Source organism: Peromyscus californicus, unplaced genomic scaffold (assembly GCF_007827085.1).
Source record: "Peromyscus californicus insignis strain IS unplaced genomic scaffold, ASM782708v3 Scaffold_6__1_contigs__length_162567912, whole genome shotgun sequence".
Lineage (NCBI taxonomy): Eukaryota > Metazoa > Chordata > Mammalia > Rodentia > Cricetidae > Peromyscus > Peromyscus californicus.
The window spans coordinates 160,869,118-160,889,740 of record NW_026294584.1 but is presented as its reverse complement, the minus strand read 5'-3'; the positions used below and the strand labels follow the sequence as shown (position 1 = coordinate 160,889,740).

The 20,623-nt window shown below is 43.4% G+C and overlaps 1 protein-coding gene across 1 annotated transcript in view; it reads left to right on the top strand.

Moving 5' to 3' along the window:
* The window catches only part of Tmtc1 (transmembrane O-mannosyltransferase targeting cadherins 1), a 225,567-nt gene that overhangs the window by 10,704 nt on the left and 194,240 nt on the right, over positions 1–20,623 (top strand). The window contains 3 exon segments of the mRNA XM_052719103.1: positions 6,979–7,156; positions 16,044–16,117; positions 19,657–19,833. Coding sequence (XP_052575063.1) covers positions 6,979–7,156; positions 16,044–16,117; positions 19,657–19,833 — 429 coding nt within the window.

Genomic DNA, 20,623 nt, shown 5'->3' with positions numbered 1-20,623 from the left:
CAGTGATGGTGGTTGGCGCCTCTCCTGGGCAGCAGCTTTCTCATGCCCAGTGAGGAGAGGATCCAGTCAGAACCGGATCCCCTCCACCCTGTGGTGCCATCAATTGCATAGTTTGTTTCTTCAGAGGGATGGAGTGATGATTTGTTGATTTGTCCAGAACTGGAGGGATAGAGAAGAGAGCCAGAATGACTGAGCGCCCATGAGATTCGCCTTAGAGGGGAGACAAGCTGAACCAGGTCTTATGTATTGGTTGAGCGATCTAAGGTGACCATGGAAACCATTCCCAAGCCTGACAACCGCAGGGCAGCTAGAGGTGGGGAAATGGAAACAAGGGAAGATGGGCATGTTCGGTGGGTCGTACTGGGCTGTGGACACCCAGGAAAAGTATCGTAAATGCTGATACAGTTGGAGTAATAGCTCAGAAGGTAAAATGCTTGCTGGCAAGCATGAGGACCTGAGTTCAATCTCCCAGAACCCATGTTAAAAAAAGAAAAGAAGGAAGAAAGGAAAGAAAGAAAGGAAGAAGTGGAGAGGTCAGGCATAGTAGCAATACTATGCTTATTAACCCAGTACTGGGGAGGCAGAGACAGGCAGGTCTCTGGGGCTCGCTGGCTGGCAAGCTTAGCCTACTTGGTGATCTGTCTCAAAAACAGGGTGGATGGCACCTGAGGAATGACAGCCGAGGTTCTTCAAATGCACACACATCGGTATCTCGCGTACAGGTACACATGCACACCAGAAACGATGATGAAGGAAGTGCACTGACCCCTCTCCCCTTTCCTGATTGAGTTCTCGAGCACACTGCGTTTTCTGTTGAACTTGCTCGCCCTGTGTGCCCTCAGTTGAGGTCTGAGACCTATGTCTTTTAGCTCTGCTAGTTCTCTGCCTGGGTGCAGATCTCAGGCTTCCTCTCAGATCTGCTTCTGACTCTCTTGAGATGGGATAGGAGCAGGGAGTCATAGCTGAAGGTTGCACAGAGAAGCTTGGTGACCACTGGCACCCTGTGGAGGCCTATGCTTAGGGAGGTCCAAATGTCACCTTGTCCTTGGTACAACGTAGCTCATATTCCAGGCATCTACAGCTGCGTGCACTCATATCTTCTGTTCCACTGTAGTCCCCCCGAGAGGAGAGAGCGTCGGGCGGCTTTGCCTTCACCAAGGCACTAGACTGTTATTGATGGGACAACTACAGAATGGAGAAGCTGTGGGACAGTTCCTTCCTGCAAGGTGACTGTGATCTACATATGTGTGGGGGACTGCCACGGAGAGGGGCTTTCAGATGTTAGTAAAGAAACCCCAGGTTACAGGAGGCTGAGTCTCAGGGCTTGAGTGCCCAACCAGGCGTCACTTCCATGAGAGGCAGCCAAACAAGTTTGGTGCTCAGTTGTTGGACTGCACCAGGGTTGTGGGGTTGGCAGGTACTCATGCCAAGGAAGCTGAATGAAGTAGAGAGACTGATCTAGAACGTTGTTTGACCTGTACCGGGGGAATACAGGTGTGTGTGGTGGTGGTGGGTGCACAGGAGCGGACTGGAGCTACCACAGTGGAGAGTCCTTCCTTCTAGCCCAGTTTCCAGACCTGGCTCGTTCATGGATTTGGAGCATTCAGACTGAAGTACACTCAGGGGCCTCTGAGAATGGACCCTGTATGTCCCCCAGCACAAGTCTCTCTTTCTGGGATCCATCCTGATTGAGTTTGGTTTTGCTTCTTCCCCTAGATCAGGATATTTTCTTAAAATGATACTAAAAGGAAATGAGAGTTTATCTGAAGCTCCTGACTGTGAGAGGGAAGAGACAAGGAGCTCATGCCCCTTCTGCCTTGTCCTCCTTTGGTGTCAGATGATTGGGCATTAGGACTTTTCCTGGGACCCGATGTGGCTGTCCTGGATCAGCCCATCTAAGTGCTCTGAGTTCATGCCCCATTCTCCTGGTCAGCTGTGTAGGAAGAGGAAGGGGGAGTCCATTAAACTGAGAGGCTCGTGGCTGGTCAGAGATTCCTGTTAAGATTATTTCAGAAAAAAATATTTCCTACTGCTTGTCCTAGTTCTAAATGAGAAATGAAGACTAAGCCAAATAAAATGAGCGATTCTTAGAGCTGAAAGGGAAAGATGGGCTTTTCCGACTCCCAGTATAATTTAAATCCGTTTGTTTATTCAACAGATTTGTTTTAGAATCTATTGTGTGCTGAATGCAATGGATTCCAGTGATGGAGAGAAGTTAGCTTCTTAAATCTCTGAAAAATTGCTCATAATTCCTGAAGACAATTGTTAACGAGTGCCTCAAGGAGGTACTGTCAGGGTGACCTGGAACCTGAGACACTGTTCTGGTTAGATGGTGTTAAGGGACTGTCACTGTACTCCTGTGGACAGTTTAGGTCATCCAGGCACACATATTATTTCAAATGTTTACCATCTGCACTGGAGTTTTCTAGAGGCACTGGACCCATAGGATGTATGCGTAGTGTAAAAGAGTTGTTAGGTTGGGTTATATGGCAGAAGCTAGGTAACAAGGGCCACCTGCATGCTGGAGAAGCTGCTCAGTCCCTGAATCTAGAGGCCTTGGCAGTCCCAATGTGATGGTCCCTGCAGAGCTGCTGAGGTTGAAGAAGCTTTGATGTCAGCCACGGACTCACTCGGGAAGAAGCAGAAGCAGGCAGCCACTTTGAGGATGAGTGTCTCCCCTCAACCCTTTCAGGAAACAGTGCCATGGACAGGCCCAGAGTTATGTCCCCTAAGTGACTCTAAATCCCATCAAATTGATGATCCAGACAGAACATCACACTTCCATGCTACCACTTTCTCTGAACTGAGGCCTTCTTTGTACTTTTCCTCTAAAGGTTGAAATCTCAGCTGCTGAAGGTGTCAGTTGACTGGGTCACTGGGGGACTGACTTGTTCTTTGGTGTATAGTACTTTACATTGTAGGTACATGAATAACTTCTTTTCCAAGAATTTACTTTATTTTTCTTTAAACAAAAGTCATGCTGTCTTTTTTTTAGTCTCCCATGTCATCATAAATGAGTGGCTTTCATTAGAAGCACACTAGAGACTATGGCTAATTGTGAGTATTTGCCCTAATGAAACTGGTACCCACATATTCCCATGTAGCACAGGCAGCCTGGAGCTGTCAAGTCTTCTAATATTTTAAACTAAATTTGAAGTATTTGTATACAAATATCTTTAAAAAATATTAGCTGATTAAAAAAGAAAAGATGTATAAAGATGAAAAGAAACTGTTTATGGGGGGAGCCTGGCCTGGGAGATTTTGTTTCTAATGTAATTAAATCTTGCTTTCTTCCTTGGGTAGACTTAGAGTAAGTAAGTGCATTGTCTCAGCGTTTCATTCATCCATCCATCTGTCCATCCATCATCTACTACAATATTTACTGTGTAACAACCATGAGTGACACTTGCTCTAGACACTGGAGAGCAACATTGTAAGCTCCACAAACATCATGTCCCTTGCACACTGTTCACCATCCCTCTCTAGCTTGAGCATCCCCCATGTGCCCAAACCCACCTTCCTGAGACTCCATTTCAGAGGACCCCCACCATCCTGGAACTCCCTCGTGCAGGTGACCCCAGTGTCTAAGATGCTCTCTCAGCCCTGCTGCCCCACATTGGGTACCATCTGCCTTGCCTCTCTTTCCACTTGGAGAACATTTCCCTCGTTGAGAGCTCTGACCTGGTAGGTCCTTCCATTGCCAGAGCTCTGCCACTATTGATGTTCTGTGCATGTTCATTTCTTCTTCCCACTACTCTGTTAACCCTTTAAGAGTAGACACCGTATCTCTTGTTGTCTCTCTGGGCTCTGCCTCATGTGGTCAGCACCTAGCAAATTTTGTTGAATAAACTGAAATGATGAACTGTTGAGTTCTGTGGCTCTTTTTCTCTCTGTTGGATTTGTCCCTGCTTTGGTGGCTGGAGAACATTAACTTTTTCAGGTGAGGGTAACAAATCCCTCTGGGCCATAGGATATATACTGTTCTAATCTGGATGCAAGTATTTTGCTCTTTTTTGTACCCAGTGTGTTTTAGCCCTCAGCATAGTGTTGACATGAACAGTTGTGGCCACTTTGCCCCTGAATCTCAGTGAGTCTTCCAGTGTCCCCTTCCCCTTCTTAGTGCAGACAGTGTGTAATCTTTGTAAGTGTGGATTCTGTAGTTACACTGAGCTATTGGCAGTGGCATTGGGCAGATCAGAGATAACACCAGGGCACTGTGACAGGCACTGGAGATCTCAGTCCTGGAGGACATTGATGTATTAGTCTCCACTCTGTATTGGCTGCAAATCCATCCTGGGCTGTCATGTATGCAGGCAGACTTCAAGATATTTTGATGGATGTCTCTGTTAAGACATAGATGCAGAGCATCGATCACAGCCCCTCTTCTATTAAATTATGAAACTTAATCAGTTAACTCCCTTTCTTCTGTACACTCATATTGGCTTCCAGAATCAGAGACTCAGCTCTCTGCTCCCAGATAGGTTATGTTTGAAAATTTTGTTAGCATTTTGTCTCAAGCTTATGTACCTCTATCTTTTTACACATTCTAGATCTTGCTATTTTATAAATAACATTATGAGACGTGTGTGTAAATATGTTTTTGGAAGTCCAAGATTGATGCCAGGAATCAGTCATCCTTAGTTCATTCTTCTACTTTATCGATTGAGACCCTGTCTCAGTCAAACCTAGATACCATGACCTGCACTGCTCCAGTCCTGGAACCCTGATTATGAGCAGTGAGGGAATGAAGAAAGGACAGATACACAGATGTGGGTATAGGAAAGCTGGGATCAGAGGGATGGAAGGCATCTACCACCCCTGGCTACCCAGAACCTCAGTGTGCTTATTAGGTATAGCACACTGTCTCTGTAGGGGAAGTCTCTGTAGGTGAACATCACTTGGGTAAGGCTTTGCCATTCCCATGGGGCTGAGGCATTGGGGTCCTTGGCATGGCCATGCCCATGTCAACAATACACATCCACTCAGGGAGTCCTCTGCTCCTTATATACTCAGAGCTCACCAGAATGGCTAGTCTTGTTAGCCTGTTTGCTCTGGGGACTCCCATCTCCACTTGCTTACAATTCCAGAGGGTACAGTCTACAGTGGTGGGGAAAGCATGGTAGCAAAATGGCTGGAACAGGAAGTAAAGGGAGGCTATAAACCCTCAAATCCTTCTTCCAGTCAAGTACTTCCTCTAGCAAGGCTACACCTCCTCACCATAACCTCCTCAAACAGTGCCACCAACAGGGGACACAAAGCTATGGGAGTGATATTTCTCAAACCAACACAACCAGTAACTGTGGTGTTTAGATTCATGTGCCCAAATGAAGTTTGGGATATTTAGTTTTGAAGGTCCAAACTGTGCATAAATCAAGCCAGCTGTTTAGAACCCACATATGTCATCTCTAAGAGTGACTTGTACATTTTTGATTGGTTGTTTAGACAAAGAGGGTGGTTTTGTAAGAGGGGCAGGTCAAGAGCACTGGGATAAAGACCTGGGATTGCTGTTTTGGTGTGATGGACTGGAGGGCAGCCAGCTGTGGGCCATCAAACTACTTATTGTGTGCATACTGCCCTGCATAAGAGTACTTTTTTGTTTGGGTTTTTGAGAAGGGGCTTACTTCTGTAGCCTGCCCTGGTCTCAAATTCACACCAGTCCTCTTTCCATAACTATCCTAGTGCTGAGATTACCAGTTTGTGCCACCAAGCCCAGCAAGAGGTTTTGTTTGGGAATTTTTTTTTTTCTCCTATAATTCTACATCAGCAGTTCTAGTGGGTTGCGACCCATTTGGTCAAATGACCCTTCCACAGGGGTCACCTAAGACCATGGGAAAACACAGATATTTACGCTACAATGCACAACAGTAGCAAAATTACAGTTATGAAGTAGCAAGGAAAGTCACCACAACACGAGGAACTGTATTAAAGTGTGGCAGCATTAGGAAGGTTGAGAACCACTGCTCTACAGACTTAGTTGGGAACATTGTATCCTGTTATTAAAGGGGACCTTTAGATGTATCTGCTCTGTGTTTGGGTGCCATTTTTTTTATGATGAGCACCTGATTTCCCTTCTGTTTGTGATTCTCTTTTAGTTGGCTTATCATAGTGTTAACAATCAGATTCTCAGATCAGTGGGAGCTTGTGTTAAAAAACAAACCCTGGCCATCCAGACGGCTCAGTGGATAAAGGCTTGCTGCCAAGCCTGATGACCTGAGTTTGATCCTGGAGGCCCACATGGTGGAAAGAGAGAACTTTCATCTTTCTTTGGGAAAGAAAGACTCCAGTAGGTTGTCTTCTCACCTCCACATGTGCACAGTGGCATACATGTGTGAACACATGCACCTACCCTCCCCATTACCCAACCCCAGACGTGCACATACAAAATAAATAAACACTAAGAAAAACCCTGCATACACCGGAACCTCACTTGAGTTTGCCCTTTGTGTTGTCTTAGCTGCAGCTTAGAGTAACCAGCATTGCTAACGCCCTGTGTGCGGTGGCAATGAGACTCAGCTTCCAGATGTAGGACCTGGAAATGTGGTTCCTGGTGGGACCGTGGCTGAGAGTACACGTTCATGCCTGGTTTGTCCTGGCTGAGATACAGTTGCAGCCTCCTGGTTTCTGTTCATCTCCAGGGGCCAAGGCTTTGACACCAGCACTTGGGACCCTCCCCTGGGCTCGAAGTAAATGCAAGAATAATAGGAAGGGAGGGCTTTGGTGAGTCATGGAGTGATGCCCGTCTATTTGCCTCCTTGAGAGGTCCAAGTTCCCTGAATAGCAGTGTGCTGTCTCTGCATTGATTTCTGTAGATGAGCCAGTTCTGAGATAGGAAAAAACTGGACCGTCCACAAGCATAAAGTGTTGAGAGTCCCTGGAAGCTATTATCCAATAGCTTGTCTTCTTAAATGATGGATGGATCTCTTGTGCTCATATTGTGATTATGGCTCGTACAGACTGCTCTATTTTTAATTTTTACAGGCTAAACATATTTCTGACTGGCATGGACCCTTTCTACTTTCATGTGGTGAATGTCATTCTACACTGCCTGGTGACCCTCGTGCTGATGTATACCTGTGATAAAACAGTCTTCAAGAATCGTGGACTGGCTTTTGTCACAGCCCTGCTGTTTGCAGTGCACCCGGTCCACACTGAGGCGGTGAGTATAATGGGCGCTATGAAATAATGACCACTAGCAGCCAAACGTCTGTCTGCATATATCAGCTAAACCAGTCATTTCTCCCCTTTCAAATCTCATGACTTGAAAGACCCATGTCATGTTTAGCTTGACCTCTGTGCACTTCTGCTTGCCAATGCTGCTTTTAGAATGTTCATATCGGCTCTGCCCAGCATTCAGTTGCTTCTTTTCACAGGGGCTGTGATTATTATAAGAGGTAAAGGATACTTCCAATTTTTTATTTGCAAAAAATTTAAATCCTGTGTGCTTTTAGATAGCAGAGGGCATTATGAAAACTCTACCACAATGTCACCATCCCTGCTCTGCTTCATGCCTGTGTTTATGTTACGAAACTACAGGTGCTGGAGGAAGAAAGCTAGAGAAAGATGACATTCTCCCAAGTTACAAGGATGGACTTAGAAATTGTTTTCTGAGTTACTCAATAAGAAGTTTACTAGTTTTGTGTGAGGAAGACTTTGTTCAGAAGGTATTGCTTTTGGATCTGTGGCTCTTTTAAGAGGGTTTGATTCATCATGTACCAGACGAGATGGTGTCATGAAGCCACTGTGTCAAGTCTTAGTAGCAGTGGCTGATTTCTTTTATATGTGTTGCTATGGGTAGGTAAAAGCTTTCTGACGGGGCACAGGCACCAAGGTTTTCAGAGAATGAAGCCTTCCAGTAGGTGATAGGCACTATGGCTTCCAAAGAATGGCTTGTGGAGCCTCTGCTGGCACCTGGATGCTTTCTTGAAGATCTACCCAAGAGCACACTTTTGGTAAAGATGCCACATTAGGTCTCTTCTGGAGTTGTTCTCATCTGTCCTTCTCTCATTTGGATGAGGAATGCTCATGCACTGTGATCTGACCGTGTCCCAGCAGTGCACACCTCTGGGACCCCTGCAAAGGACAGTTTGATGTGTGGGTGTTGCGATGCCTCTGTAGAGAAGGACTTCCCGGCTATGCCTATATCCATGAAGAATACAACCTGGTGTTAGAGGTACTGGGTGGTACTCTGTGTTAAAGTTCTGAGTCAGAAGTGAAATAGTGTCCACAGGGATTCATGGAATGTTTATTTGAACTGGCATGAGAAGTCTGATTCAATTAATTGATATTACTGTGAGGACTGGTCTTGCCAATTTGGCATATGATGACTATGTTTTCATGAGCAGAATTCTAAATCCCTGAGCTTGAGGTTTGACAAATTGTGTGTGTGTGTGTGTGTGTGTGTGTTAGACTGGGCAAAGTTCCTATAAGTGGAAGAGTTTGACGTGTAAGTAACAGTCCTCCAGGGTGTCTTGGTAAAGCTGTTTACTATACTTCTGTGAAATGGTTACAGTGAGAGGAGAGTTTGATGGCAGATTGCTATAAAGACTAATGTACTTACATTCATTGCTTCTGTCCAAATTCAAGTCAAACATGGCTGACTTGTTAGATTGTGGATCATAAAACATTACATGAGATGGTGGATCCCTAAGTGGTAATTGTCTCTGACTTTGGAGTTCAGAGCATTAAGCCATGCCTATAGCACACATCCTTCCATTCTCGTGCATGTGAACCACCTAAAAGGTGGAAATCAGACTTGGAATTGTGTTGCACACTATCTTAATCTTCTACAAAAAGATAGACTAGCCACAGATACCAAAACCAGCCACATGTAATAACATGTACACCTTCGTGTTTAGTGCTTAACATTTTTCTACTTTCATCATGATGCTAATTATAACCAAAATACTAATACATAATTAAAATATAATATGTAGAGATTTATGATTATCCCAGGAAATTTAAAAGATAATTAAGGACCATAGATAGATAGATAGAGCTCTATGGTAGAGTGATTGCCCAGTGTGTATGAAACCCTGAGTTCCATGTCTTGCAGCATACACGCACCAAAAGAATCCATATGCATTTTCAATAGAGAGGTAATCTGATAAATAAAATATGTTTAAACATTAGTCTGCAATGCATCAAGAGGAAATACTGAAGGGGAATAGCGCTGAAGAAGTTCACAGGAAGAGAAGGCTCCAGAGGTGTCCACTGAAAGAAAGCTCTCCCTAGCAAGTGTGATGGCCCAGGCCAGTGATCTCAGCACTTGAGAAGTGGAGGCAGGGAGATCAGGAGTTCACAGTCATCCTGGGTTATGTAGTACAGAGTTCTAAGCCTACCTAGGGTACATGAAATGCTGTCTCAACAAACTAAGAAAAGAAAATAATTAAACACCCCTTTGTTTAGGCAGAAGATGAGGCAGCTGGAGCTGCTCAGGCCCCCTTGGGTATAATAAAGCCTAATTTAAAAATGTCAGTATTTATGGTATATGAGAGGTTAGATTCTTTTAGTATTTAAAAGTATGATTATCAATTTTATGTATGAACCTAAGTAGATGAGAAATGCACCTAACTTTCCAATGGACTTTGTGGACATGATATGAAGGAAAATAACCAAAGATTTCTGTTCCTGGCAGTGTTGGTCATTTTGAATGCCAGGATGATATTATAATTTTGACAATTTGTGAATTACAGTCCCAGATCTGTACTGTGCTTAAGGACAGTTACTGCAGGAAAAACCAACCGATTGTGTGGTTGGAGTTTTAATTCAGCGACTGAGGAGAGAGAGTGCACATGCCAGGCAACCTTGGGCAGTGTGATCACGAGCTGACAGAGGTTAAGATGGATTCTAAAAAAACAGGCAAATCCTATTAGCAGAATGACCTTTAGAAAGGGGTTTCCAGGGGCTTTTGTGCTAATAAAAAAGTCCATAGTAACACAATTAAAGAGGCAGAGGTGTTGAAGAGCTGGGCCGTTATTTGGAAAAGGATACTGGGAAGGTACTTGTTTTTGCAAGATGAAGGAGCTGTGAAGAAGAGGTGAACAAGCCTGACCCAACGTACCATTTACACTACAGAGCGAAATGGAGTCCCTATTTAATTATAGATTGAAGCTCGGGTTTCTGGGGAGGAGGACAGAGAGACAGGAGAAGCAATGCACTTCATAGACAATTAGTGATAAATTATTAAACATGCACAGTAAGACACGGGGGTCTTGGGAAATCACTCATCTTTGTCAAAAAAGACTGAAAATGGGACCATATGTCACATTGTTCCAGGAAGGATGGAAAATTTAAATTTGGGGGTGGAATTTGGTTTAGAAGCATCGATATGATTGTGTGTCAGCATGCTGATGTGGCTTGCTTTATAAGTGAGACAGTTAACAAATAGCTAACGAGTCTAGGCTTGTAGGTGCCAGGAGATTGTAGGGATAGGGAGCAGAGTTCCTCCCCTGGTTTATACACAAGCTCACAGAAAGCCCGAGACTAGACACACAAATCTGTGTAAGAGAAACAGGGGAGAAAAGTTAGTTCACGTTTAAGCTCGTGGGACACATTGGTTAATCTTATCTTTCCGCTAACATTTGAATGAATGCATATGGTGACAGTGGGGTAGTGTCCTGCAGGGCAGGGAGTGAAGGGGACTAGACTACCTCATTTAAGCCCTGGAGATTCTTGGGCAGATCTTGGGATATTTTTGGGCAGGTTTCCTAATGTTGTATTTCTTTGAAAATTTATGCCTTTCTGAATTCTGAATCATGAAAAATATTGGGGAAATTATTGTGATTCTCCTATGAAAATTTAAATTTGGGCATCATAGAGATTGGTTTGCAGAAGTGAAAGCAAGATCAGGCACAAAGAGTTTGAAGATTAAAGCCAGCATTTCTAGAATCTGAACAGGAGGGCTCAGGAAAAGATTGGCTCTGATCTAATCAGTTGGTCTGGCTCTTAGCCTTTGTCACATGTTTCGTCCACGTTCCTGGCCTTGTCTGATGCTAATGGAGCTCATTCTTGCAGATAAAACAAATATTTGTAACTCTATACAGAGTCTACTTGATATAAACCTTGTCAATAGCATTCCTAAAATAACACATTATAACCTGAAGGCAAATGAAGTTCTAATGGGCATTTTCCACCTGTGGTTTTGTTATCCTGGCTGACAGGTCCACATGCCCATTAGAGCTCAGACACCCCTAACCTAAAAATCTCAAATTCCAAATTCTCCAAAGCCTGACACTTTTTTACAAGCGGGAAATTCCTTATCTGACCTCACAAGACAGGTCGCAACTGAAACATGGCAATGCTAAAAATATTGTATAAGTTCACCCTCAGACTGTGTGTATAAAGTATAAAGAAATATAGGTGAATTTTTTTGTGTTTAGTCTTAGGTCCCATCCCCAAAACACCTTATTGCTTGTGCATGAAGATATTCTAAAATAAAAAAAAAATAAAAATTAAAAAATACAAACTCTGAGACATTTTTGGTGTCAAGCATTTGGGGTATGAGAGACTCATCTGTTTTAGATTCTATTCAGTTGTGTTCACTAGCACTTTCCAGTGTGTTAACAGGGTTTTAACAAAACAGCCCCAAGTGATGAAGGCCTGAAGCTTGTGGCTGAGAAATGTGTATGTATTTCTACTCACCACGAGTGGCCCGACTGCTCCTTTATGTCCGGACATGGCAGGTTCATCCCCATTACCATAGCTAGCCTCACCTCCTCACCCTTACACCTCTGCTGCGTGTGGTTCTCAGCGTTCGCTCCATTGACTGCACATGCGCCGTCACTTCTGCCTCCCCTTCCAGAACGGCCGCCTCAGGGTCTCCTACCCTCCAAGAGGAATGAGTGGGAGTGCCTTTTCTGGCTGCAGGTCATGTTCCCCAGTCTTAAACTCCCAAAATCCTCCTTGACTCTTCTTTACCTCTCGGATTGCAGAGCTGCCCTTCTGTGATGCTTCCCAGATCCTGTAGCCAGAACCTTTTTCTTTTCTGGCAACAACTGCTCATTGTGATAGATGTGGCCTTGTGTCTGAATGTAAAAAAGAAATAAAAAGGAAAAAGCTCAAGGGGTACAAGAGTAGGCATTTAATATGTACATTGTGGTTTAGCCTCTTGAGCAGCCTGTTAGCATCAGCACTAACACTGTCACACCCTCTCTGAACTGACTCTACATTATGATGATGTTGTTGAGGTGAGGTCTTACTGTGTAGCCCAGGCAGGTCTTGAACTCGTGACCTTCCTGTCTCAGCCTTCCAGTGCAGGGATGACAGGCAGGAGTCAGCATACCCAGTTAGTATATTCTTTATGTCTTGGTGTATTCAACTGGCACAGTCTTCTGTTCTTTCCAGATTGGCTCAGAGTGAGGAGCAGGGTTTCAAGACACTTTGCAAGTTCCAGTTCTGCTTGTGTAGCGTGTGACTTCTGTACTCCACCTTGCTATACTCAGAATCCGCTTGCAAGGCTTGCTGTTGGCCACATCATCTGTCTGGGATGAGTATCCCTTTAGGCTTTGCCCCAGGGCTTCATGGCAGGCTGGGTGGGCTGTCTTCTTAACCTTCTTGAGTGTATGCTGAGTTAAATGTTCTAAGACAGCAGTGGTCACTGAGTCCATCTGAGTCTCAATGGGACGTGCACAGTCCTTGCTCAGCCTGAATCTGAACTCTTATACCTTTGTGCACACTGCCTACCTCCTCAGAGTCACACACCTTCTCTGATATGGCTCTCAAGCTCCTTATAGATCAGCCAGTTAATGAACACCGTGTGTGGTTCAGGCAGCTAGGTCACAGCTTTCGCTCTGTGCCCTTGCGGTTCTTGGTCTGTGTCCAGGTTTCTCATGGTATAGGAAGGATTTGAAATTTTCCCAGAATGTGACCTGCTCTGATTTTAGATTTTTAACTGATAGACACACTAAGCTACCCAATAAAGCTAAATAAAGATATCATGTAGGATAGTTTCTATAAACCACACAGGAAGTGCTACATTGGACGTAAGAGTTTCACAAAACTTTCTCCAAAATCTTCACATGTCACCTCATTGGCAACAGCAGTCAGGTGTTATCATATGAGATAACAAACTGGGGTCTCAGTTGGGTTTCAGAAGTCAGGTGATCTTCCACACCCACACCATGGCCTCTCATGTGACTGTACAGTGTGCTCATAACATAGTATGTTAGTGGTTCAGATCCCCTGAACATTATTTTCTCTTCACATTGGCTGATTCTACAGTGCACATGGACCTGGGGTCTTCTCCGACATGGGTGACAATGTTTCCTGTGCCCGAGAGATCAGCCTTACTCATCTCCCATGTAAACAGCTCCTGGCCCAGCTCTTCCTGAGACATTGTGTTGTTCAGTTTTTGTCAACTTGACTCAAGCTAGAGTCATCTGAGAAGAGGGAACCTCTGTTAACAAAACGCCCCCATAAGTTTGGCCCGAAGGCAAGCCATTTTCTTGATAGATGATTAACGTGGAAGGGCCCCGCACACTGGGTGCAGTGACATCCTTGGGCAGGGTCCTGGGTGGTGTAAGAAACAAGCCATGGAGAGCAAGCCAGAAAGCAGCATTTCCCGTGGCCACTATTTCATTTCCTGCCTCCAGGTTCCTCCTTGAGGTCTGCTGTAAAGGGAAACAAACCTTCCCTCCTCAGGTTTCTTTTGGTCAGGGTCCCTTGTCACAGCAATAGAAAGCGAACTAGAACAGAAATATTTTTAAAACTATGTCCCTGTTTCTCCTTTACAATTTTATATCTTGTATCTTAAAAAACAAAGAGAAACATGCACGAGCGTGCATGCGTGCGCGCGCGCGCGCACACACACACACACACCGTACAGACACAATAATGTTGGTTTGTAAAGCATCCCTCATCGCCCCTGCATGCCCATCCAGCTTCTCAAGCAGCACTTCAAGTTAATGCTCAGCACTTAATGCTTACACTGCTCTGTGGTCTTGATCAAGGCTCACTGAGTTTAACTTTTGCTGGCTCTGTGTTGTCGTTCCTCTCTTCCTCCCTCTCTACAAAAATATTGTTTGTTTTCTGAAGCAGTTAGAGAAGGCTGCATAATTCATGCTCCTCCACACATCAATAATTCAGTTGTGTATTTCCTAACACGGAGAGAATTATTCATGGTTTCATCTCTTTCAGTCCTGAACACTGTCTTTCTATCATATATTATATAAATTTCAATATGAGTTTATATTAAAATGTATGTAGTAGAAAATGTTTTTAATATATTTGAGTGCAACTTATAAATGTTATATAAATATATACTATATAATTCATAACACAAATACTTCTTAGAGGCACAGCATATTAAAATGTATGCCTTGAAAATAAAAGTAATATATATCATATCTAAATAAATAATACATACTTTAAGTGTATAAAATTTAATATCATTATCAGTATATAATGCACATATATGTACACTAGACCTATAAGTTTATGATTTTCTATTATAATAAGTTATAAGTAGTAACATAATTAGGAGTCATAATAAGTAAAAATATAATGTAACACAAATGTAATGCAGATCTTAATGCAGATTAATATGCTATAATTTAAAGTATGTATTTATGTTTAGTAACATGTTTACATCCTCCTTCTTATGGATTGTGTCTCTCCTTGAATTTGTCTGATTTTTCTCATGCATGTGATTAGTTGTATATCCTTGGCTAGAATAGGCCTGCATGGTGTTTTTGTCGTGTCTTTGAAGATAATTTTCATTTTGATTTCCTGGCGGATGTGGTGTGCCACCTTAATACATCCTCTCCATAGTGTCTTCACTCTTTTATTTTTATGAAAATTAAGTTGGTGAGGAAATGTTTTGAAGTCATGTAGATACCTTGCATCTCAAAAAACTTTCATGTCCTAGAGTTAGAGTTACCATCTGTTATTCTCTTGTTTATGTTCGTTTTCGTGGTGCTGAGGATCTAACCCTGGGCCTTGGGTTCTCTGGATAAGAGTGCTTCACTGCTGAGTTACCCTCCCAGATCAATTGGTATTTCTGGCTTCTTGCTTCCTCCAACCTTTGCTCTTCCAGGAGCCAATGGTTATTTTCCAGCTTGGCTGTTCTATCCGCACACATTGACTGGCTTTTTAGAGGAGCAGAGTTCCCGCTTGTTCACTCATTTATTTGCTGTTTGTGTTTATGCACTTGTGACCTTTATCACCAATGTGTCATCTGTGTGGATGTGGATTTCTCTGTCTTCAGTGGTTTTTCATATATCAGGCTCCTTGTTTGTTTTAATCAAGTTTTCTCAGGTTTGTTCAGCGGGAGTCCCTTTTCTTTGGATTTTTTTTCCTTTTGACTAACATTTTCTGAGTGCTTTTGTACTCTGACATGAGACAATGGTTCTTGTTGCTCTTGAGTTTCCCTAAGCCTCAGCCCTAGAATAAGACTCTTTTCTAGGGAGCCAGTGTTTGTCTGAGGTGGAGCAGTGGATTATGGGGCATTGACAGACTTATGAAACCACAGACACATGCATCTGTGTGCATGCATGCACACACACAAACATATACTCTGTAGCAATCAGGAGTCTCCCCCATTGTTAAAAATATTGATTTCTCTGCTTTTGTTTTTCTTCCACTCTGTGAATACTCAGTGACCCATCATACCTCACTCTCCAGTGATGAGAACAGTGACTGACACTCAATGTTTGAGGATAGAGTTTATTGAGACTCAAACCCAGGGCATTGTACAGTCTAGCCAAGCACTCTACCCCTGAGCTATGCCCACAACCCTTAAAGTATGTTTTAATAAGTCAATAACTGAACAAACTTTTATGCTGGGAATTGATCCTCTGTGGAAGAGAACTTAGAAATAAGGTTAAGTGTGGAAACTATGTCCCTCTGCTTCTCCTTGTCTCCTGTCAGTGTACCATGGAGCATCTGTAACATCAGAGGTGATCAGAGGTTTTGGCCATAGATTGCCATCTGTAAAGAGCATGCTTTCTGTTGTGCTGTTCATATGTCTACAATCAGATGCACTTCCACAAGATACCGTGACAATCATTTTCCAAGTTTTACATATTTCATTGTGTTGTACCTTCTAGGTGGCTGGCATCGTGGGCAGAGCTGATGTGTTAGCATGTCTCCTGTTCCTGCTTGCCTTTCTTTCCTACCACAGGTGAGTGAGGATAAACAAACCCTTCTGTGGCTTTGTCACATACTACCACATATACACTAAACCCCTGCATGACCGGAGGGAGGCTGTGGGCTGTAACATGCTCAGTGGGTACTGGGGAGAGAAACCCTCTTTTTATCCACTGATGATCTGTTGTCTTCCAACCCCATTCTGAAGCATTTAATATTCTCCTCTCTCTCCCTCTCCCTCTCCCTCTCCCTCTCCCTCTCCCTCTCCCTCTCCCTCTCCCTCTCCCTCTCTCTCTCTCTCTCTCTCTCTCTCTCTCTCTCTCTCTCTCTCTCTCTCTCTCTCTGTGTGTGTAGTGCTTACACATGCATGTACATGTTCTCATGGAGACAAGAAGCCAATGTTGGTTGTTTTCTTTGATTGTTGTCCAGTGTATCTTTTGAGGCTGGGTCTCCCATAGAACCTGTTGGGAATCTGCCTGTCTCCACTCCCCCAGAGCTGGGATTACAGACGTGGTGTCTACATTTTTCCCCCCGTTTAATGCATGCTAGGGATTGAACTCAGGCCTCCTTCTTATGCAGCAGGCACTTTATGCACTGAACCATTTCCCATCCCTCACATCAGCGTTAAAAGACTATCATTCCCTGTGCCGGGAATCTAAGAGCTTGATTCTTTTGCTTGTTGATCCTGGCTGAGAATGGAACTTTAGCTGTGAACAAAAATAGATGGAGAGTCATGTTTGCAGTGCTCCATTTTACTTGCCTTTGATTTGTTTAATTTACCCTCATTTTGTCCCTGTTTTACCTTTTTCTATTATTCTTACAACAGCCATTCACAGTGACATAACAAGGTTGACTAGAAAGTATTGATTCTTAACTATAGTTTTGTACTTTAGAATCCTTTTGTCAAAATACAGGAAACCTCTTTCTATGACATTGTGCCTTTATCCCCAAAGTGAAGGCATTTTTAACTGACTTGTGACATACCACATGCAGAGAAGAATGAGTCAGAAAGATGTGAGTTGGAATAGAGAGCTCAGGGTGTCTTCCTAAAGATGCCAAGTCAACTCTATCAGCTGACTTCATGGAGAGATAGATGCTGGCTGGGGATTTGTAAACTTGGCTGTTGGATCAATTTGATGACCTGTAACTTACAAAGCCCAGTGACTGACTTTTAAGAACATTGTTCTAAATCAGGGGTATTGAATTATCAACCATTTCCCTTCTTCCTTGAGTATAGTAGCTGCTTTTGCATACCTGTGACCCAAATATCCAAGAGAACAGCCTAAAGGAAGAATTATTTATTTTGGCTCAAAATTTTAGTCATGGTTGGTTGGCCCATGTATACAGACAGAATTGTTTGTCGTGGTGTTTGCACCGCCCATGACCTTGGGTTATATGGCCCAAAGGAGGCTGTGCTTCTTGCCATTGTACGTGAAAGGGAGAGGGGTCTCGGCCCCATGTATCCAGACAGAATGCAAGAGCATGTGGCAGTGAATACTTAACCTCATGGCAGACAGGATATAGAGGGAAGCAATAACAGGTCCGGTGCATGAGATAGCCTCCTCCAAGGACACACTCTCAGTGACTGCTTCCTCCAAGCAAGCCCCACCTCCCTCAGGTCTTCCATCTTCCAGTACTCTCTTCAGACTTTGAATCCATTGATATATTAAAGCACTGATTAGGCCAGAGCCCTTGTGATATCAGTCATCTCGGTTGTCACACTGGAGAAGTGCCACTGGCATCTAGTAGATAGAGAGTCAAAATGCCCCTGGACAGACGCCCTGCAGTACATAAGACAGACCTCACGACAAAGAATCATCTGGCAGGGAAATACCATATGGCAGAGGACACTGGTATAGTCCAGTGGAGGCCTTGGGTCTGGGGTGAGATGCATGGAGCTCCAGGAGATGTTGCTAACAGGAGTGGAGCCGGACTAGTACAGTGTTCATCGCCAGGCCCGAGCTTTGACACTGTCTGCAACATCCTAATCGTGCGAACACTGTTACGACATCTTAAAACTTAAGGTCAGATTTAGTGTTTTCTCTTTGCTCTGGTGTTGGACCAGAATCAATCTATTGATTTAATTTAAAATTTTCTGTTTGGTTGATGTATCTAAGAACATGATGAGCTTTGCAGTGTGCCCCTGTCTGTGTGGGTGTGAGCCAGATCATCACAGGTGATTGATTGTGTGTGCCCTGCTTACCTTTGGAAATTTAAGTTCTGGACCAACCCCATGGAAAAATGTATATTTACCATAAATTTTGCATGTAATTTTATCTAATTCTTCCAAGATGCAATACATAGGAGGAGCTGTCACAATACAGACAGAGTATGGGCACTCCCTTCAAGGGAGAGTGAGCCGGTGACTGTGCACCTATATGAGGAAATAGCCATGTTTCCTAGGACTAGTTCCATTTATAATTTGGAAAATAACATTGAAAACATCTTGAAAATTCCTATATGAAATTATGATCAAAAATAAAGATTACAGGACTTCGGAGATGGTTCAGTAGTTAAGAGCATACACTTCTCTGGCAGAGGACCTGAATGGTTCCCAGCACCCATACTGGGTGGCTCCCAACTGCCTGTAACTCCTGCTTCAGGGGATCTGATGGCCTCTTGTGGCCTCCATAGGCAACTGCATTCACATGTATGCAAAACCACACACAGGCACACACATATATACAAATAATTAATTTTAAAAATTACTCATTATATGTATATTGAAAGTAAATTCAGATAGAGTAGTCAAGAGAAAAGAAAAATGCTTAAAACCTATTGTTCCATCATCAAGAGAAATACTATTTACATATATCTCTCCTGTTTTGTGCATATATGTGTGTAAAAACACTTTGATTTAATCATGGTGATGAGCACTTGACATCTGTCACTTATCCATTCCCTGCCCGATACCATGTTAATTCTCCCATTTCTGAGGAATGGTGTCCTGTTTGCTAACTGCATGTCTGTGGTTTATACCAGGGAATTTGGCTTCTTAGTTCATGCGTATTTGTTAGTAATGTGTGTTATTTGCTTGAAACATATTCACTTAAACATCTTTCTATCTACTAAATCTACCCTTATGTTAGTGTTGGAAATGTCTTTTTAGTGTTCATTCATTATAAACCATATTGCATCATAATTTGCATACTGTAATGTAGTTTTAAGTTGATATTTTTTGGACTTTTTTCCATTTCAACAAAATTTTTAAAAAAATGTGTGCGTGCGTGTGTGTGTGTGTGTGTGTGTGTGTGTGTGTGTGTGTGTGTGTGTGTGTTCCCGAGGAGGCCCAAAGAAGGCATAGGATCTCCTGGAGCTGCAGTTACAGGGGCTTCTGAGCTGCCTGATGAGGGTTCTGGGAATTAAACTCCCTTCCTTTGGCAGAGCATCGAGAGCTCTTAGTCACTGAACCACCTCTCCGTCCCCACCATCTCAACAGTTTTCAGCAGTTGATGGCAAATGCTCTTGGAGGGACCTTTGCTCTCTGCCTTGTTCTACACTAGATGCATCTCTAAAGGTACTGTGTCATAGCAACCCCTGTGTTCACAAGGAAACACCCACTTTGCTTTGCAGGAGTCTGGATCAGGACTGTGCAGGGCAGTGCTTCCCCGCCACGGCTTCTCCCTTCTTCCTGCTGCTCAGCTTGTTTCTGGGGACCTGTGCCATGCTGGTGAAGGAGACGGGCGTCACTGTGTTTGGAGTGTGTTTGGTGTATGACCTCTTCTCCCCCTCCCACCAGCAGGACAAGTCGTAAGTGATTTCCAACCTCGGTGTCCTATTAGTGACTTTTCTTGTTATGATAAACCTGACAACTGTAACTTGAAGGAGGAAGGGTTTTTTTCTGACTCATGGTTTCTAAGACTGCCACATCTGGAATTCAAAGAAGCTGTACTGAATGCCAGTCTGCACCCCTGGTTTGTTTTGCTTGTGTCCTGCTGAGGGAATCCTGATTCACAAAGAAAATCATGTTATGAACGGCAAGTATTAGCAGCTTGTTTTGAGTCCCCAAGTTCTGATGGCTGTTACTCATGAGTGAGCTCCTATCTGCTTGCTCTAGTTGCATAACCTAAGAGCCTTAAGAGGTTGGTGGGAACCAGGTTTGGCTATTCATGTGTACTCACTCACAGGTCATGTCATTTTCCAGTTTAAGAGAAAGCTTATTGAGTACCCCATCTTCCTCTTAAAACTGAAAAGGTTCATTTGTTTTGTGTGTGGATTGTGATGCTCAGAGTGACTGGGGAATATCTGGAGTTCAAGCATGTAGAATTTTCTTCCCTAATCAAACCCATAATTCTTACAGTTTTACATGTAGTCATTAGGAAAACAACAAGTGGCAAATGCTGATGAAATTGTGGAGATAAGAGAATACTTATACACTGCTGGTGGGATTGCAAAGTAACACAGCCACGGTGGAAATCAGTATGGAGGTTACATAAAAACAAACAAACAAACAAGCAAAGATAGATCTATCATATGACCATTTCTGGATATTTACCAGAAAGACTCTAAGTCAGCATACTTAGCACATGGATCTTTAGTA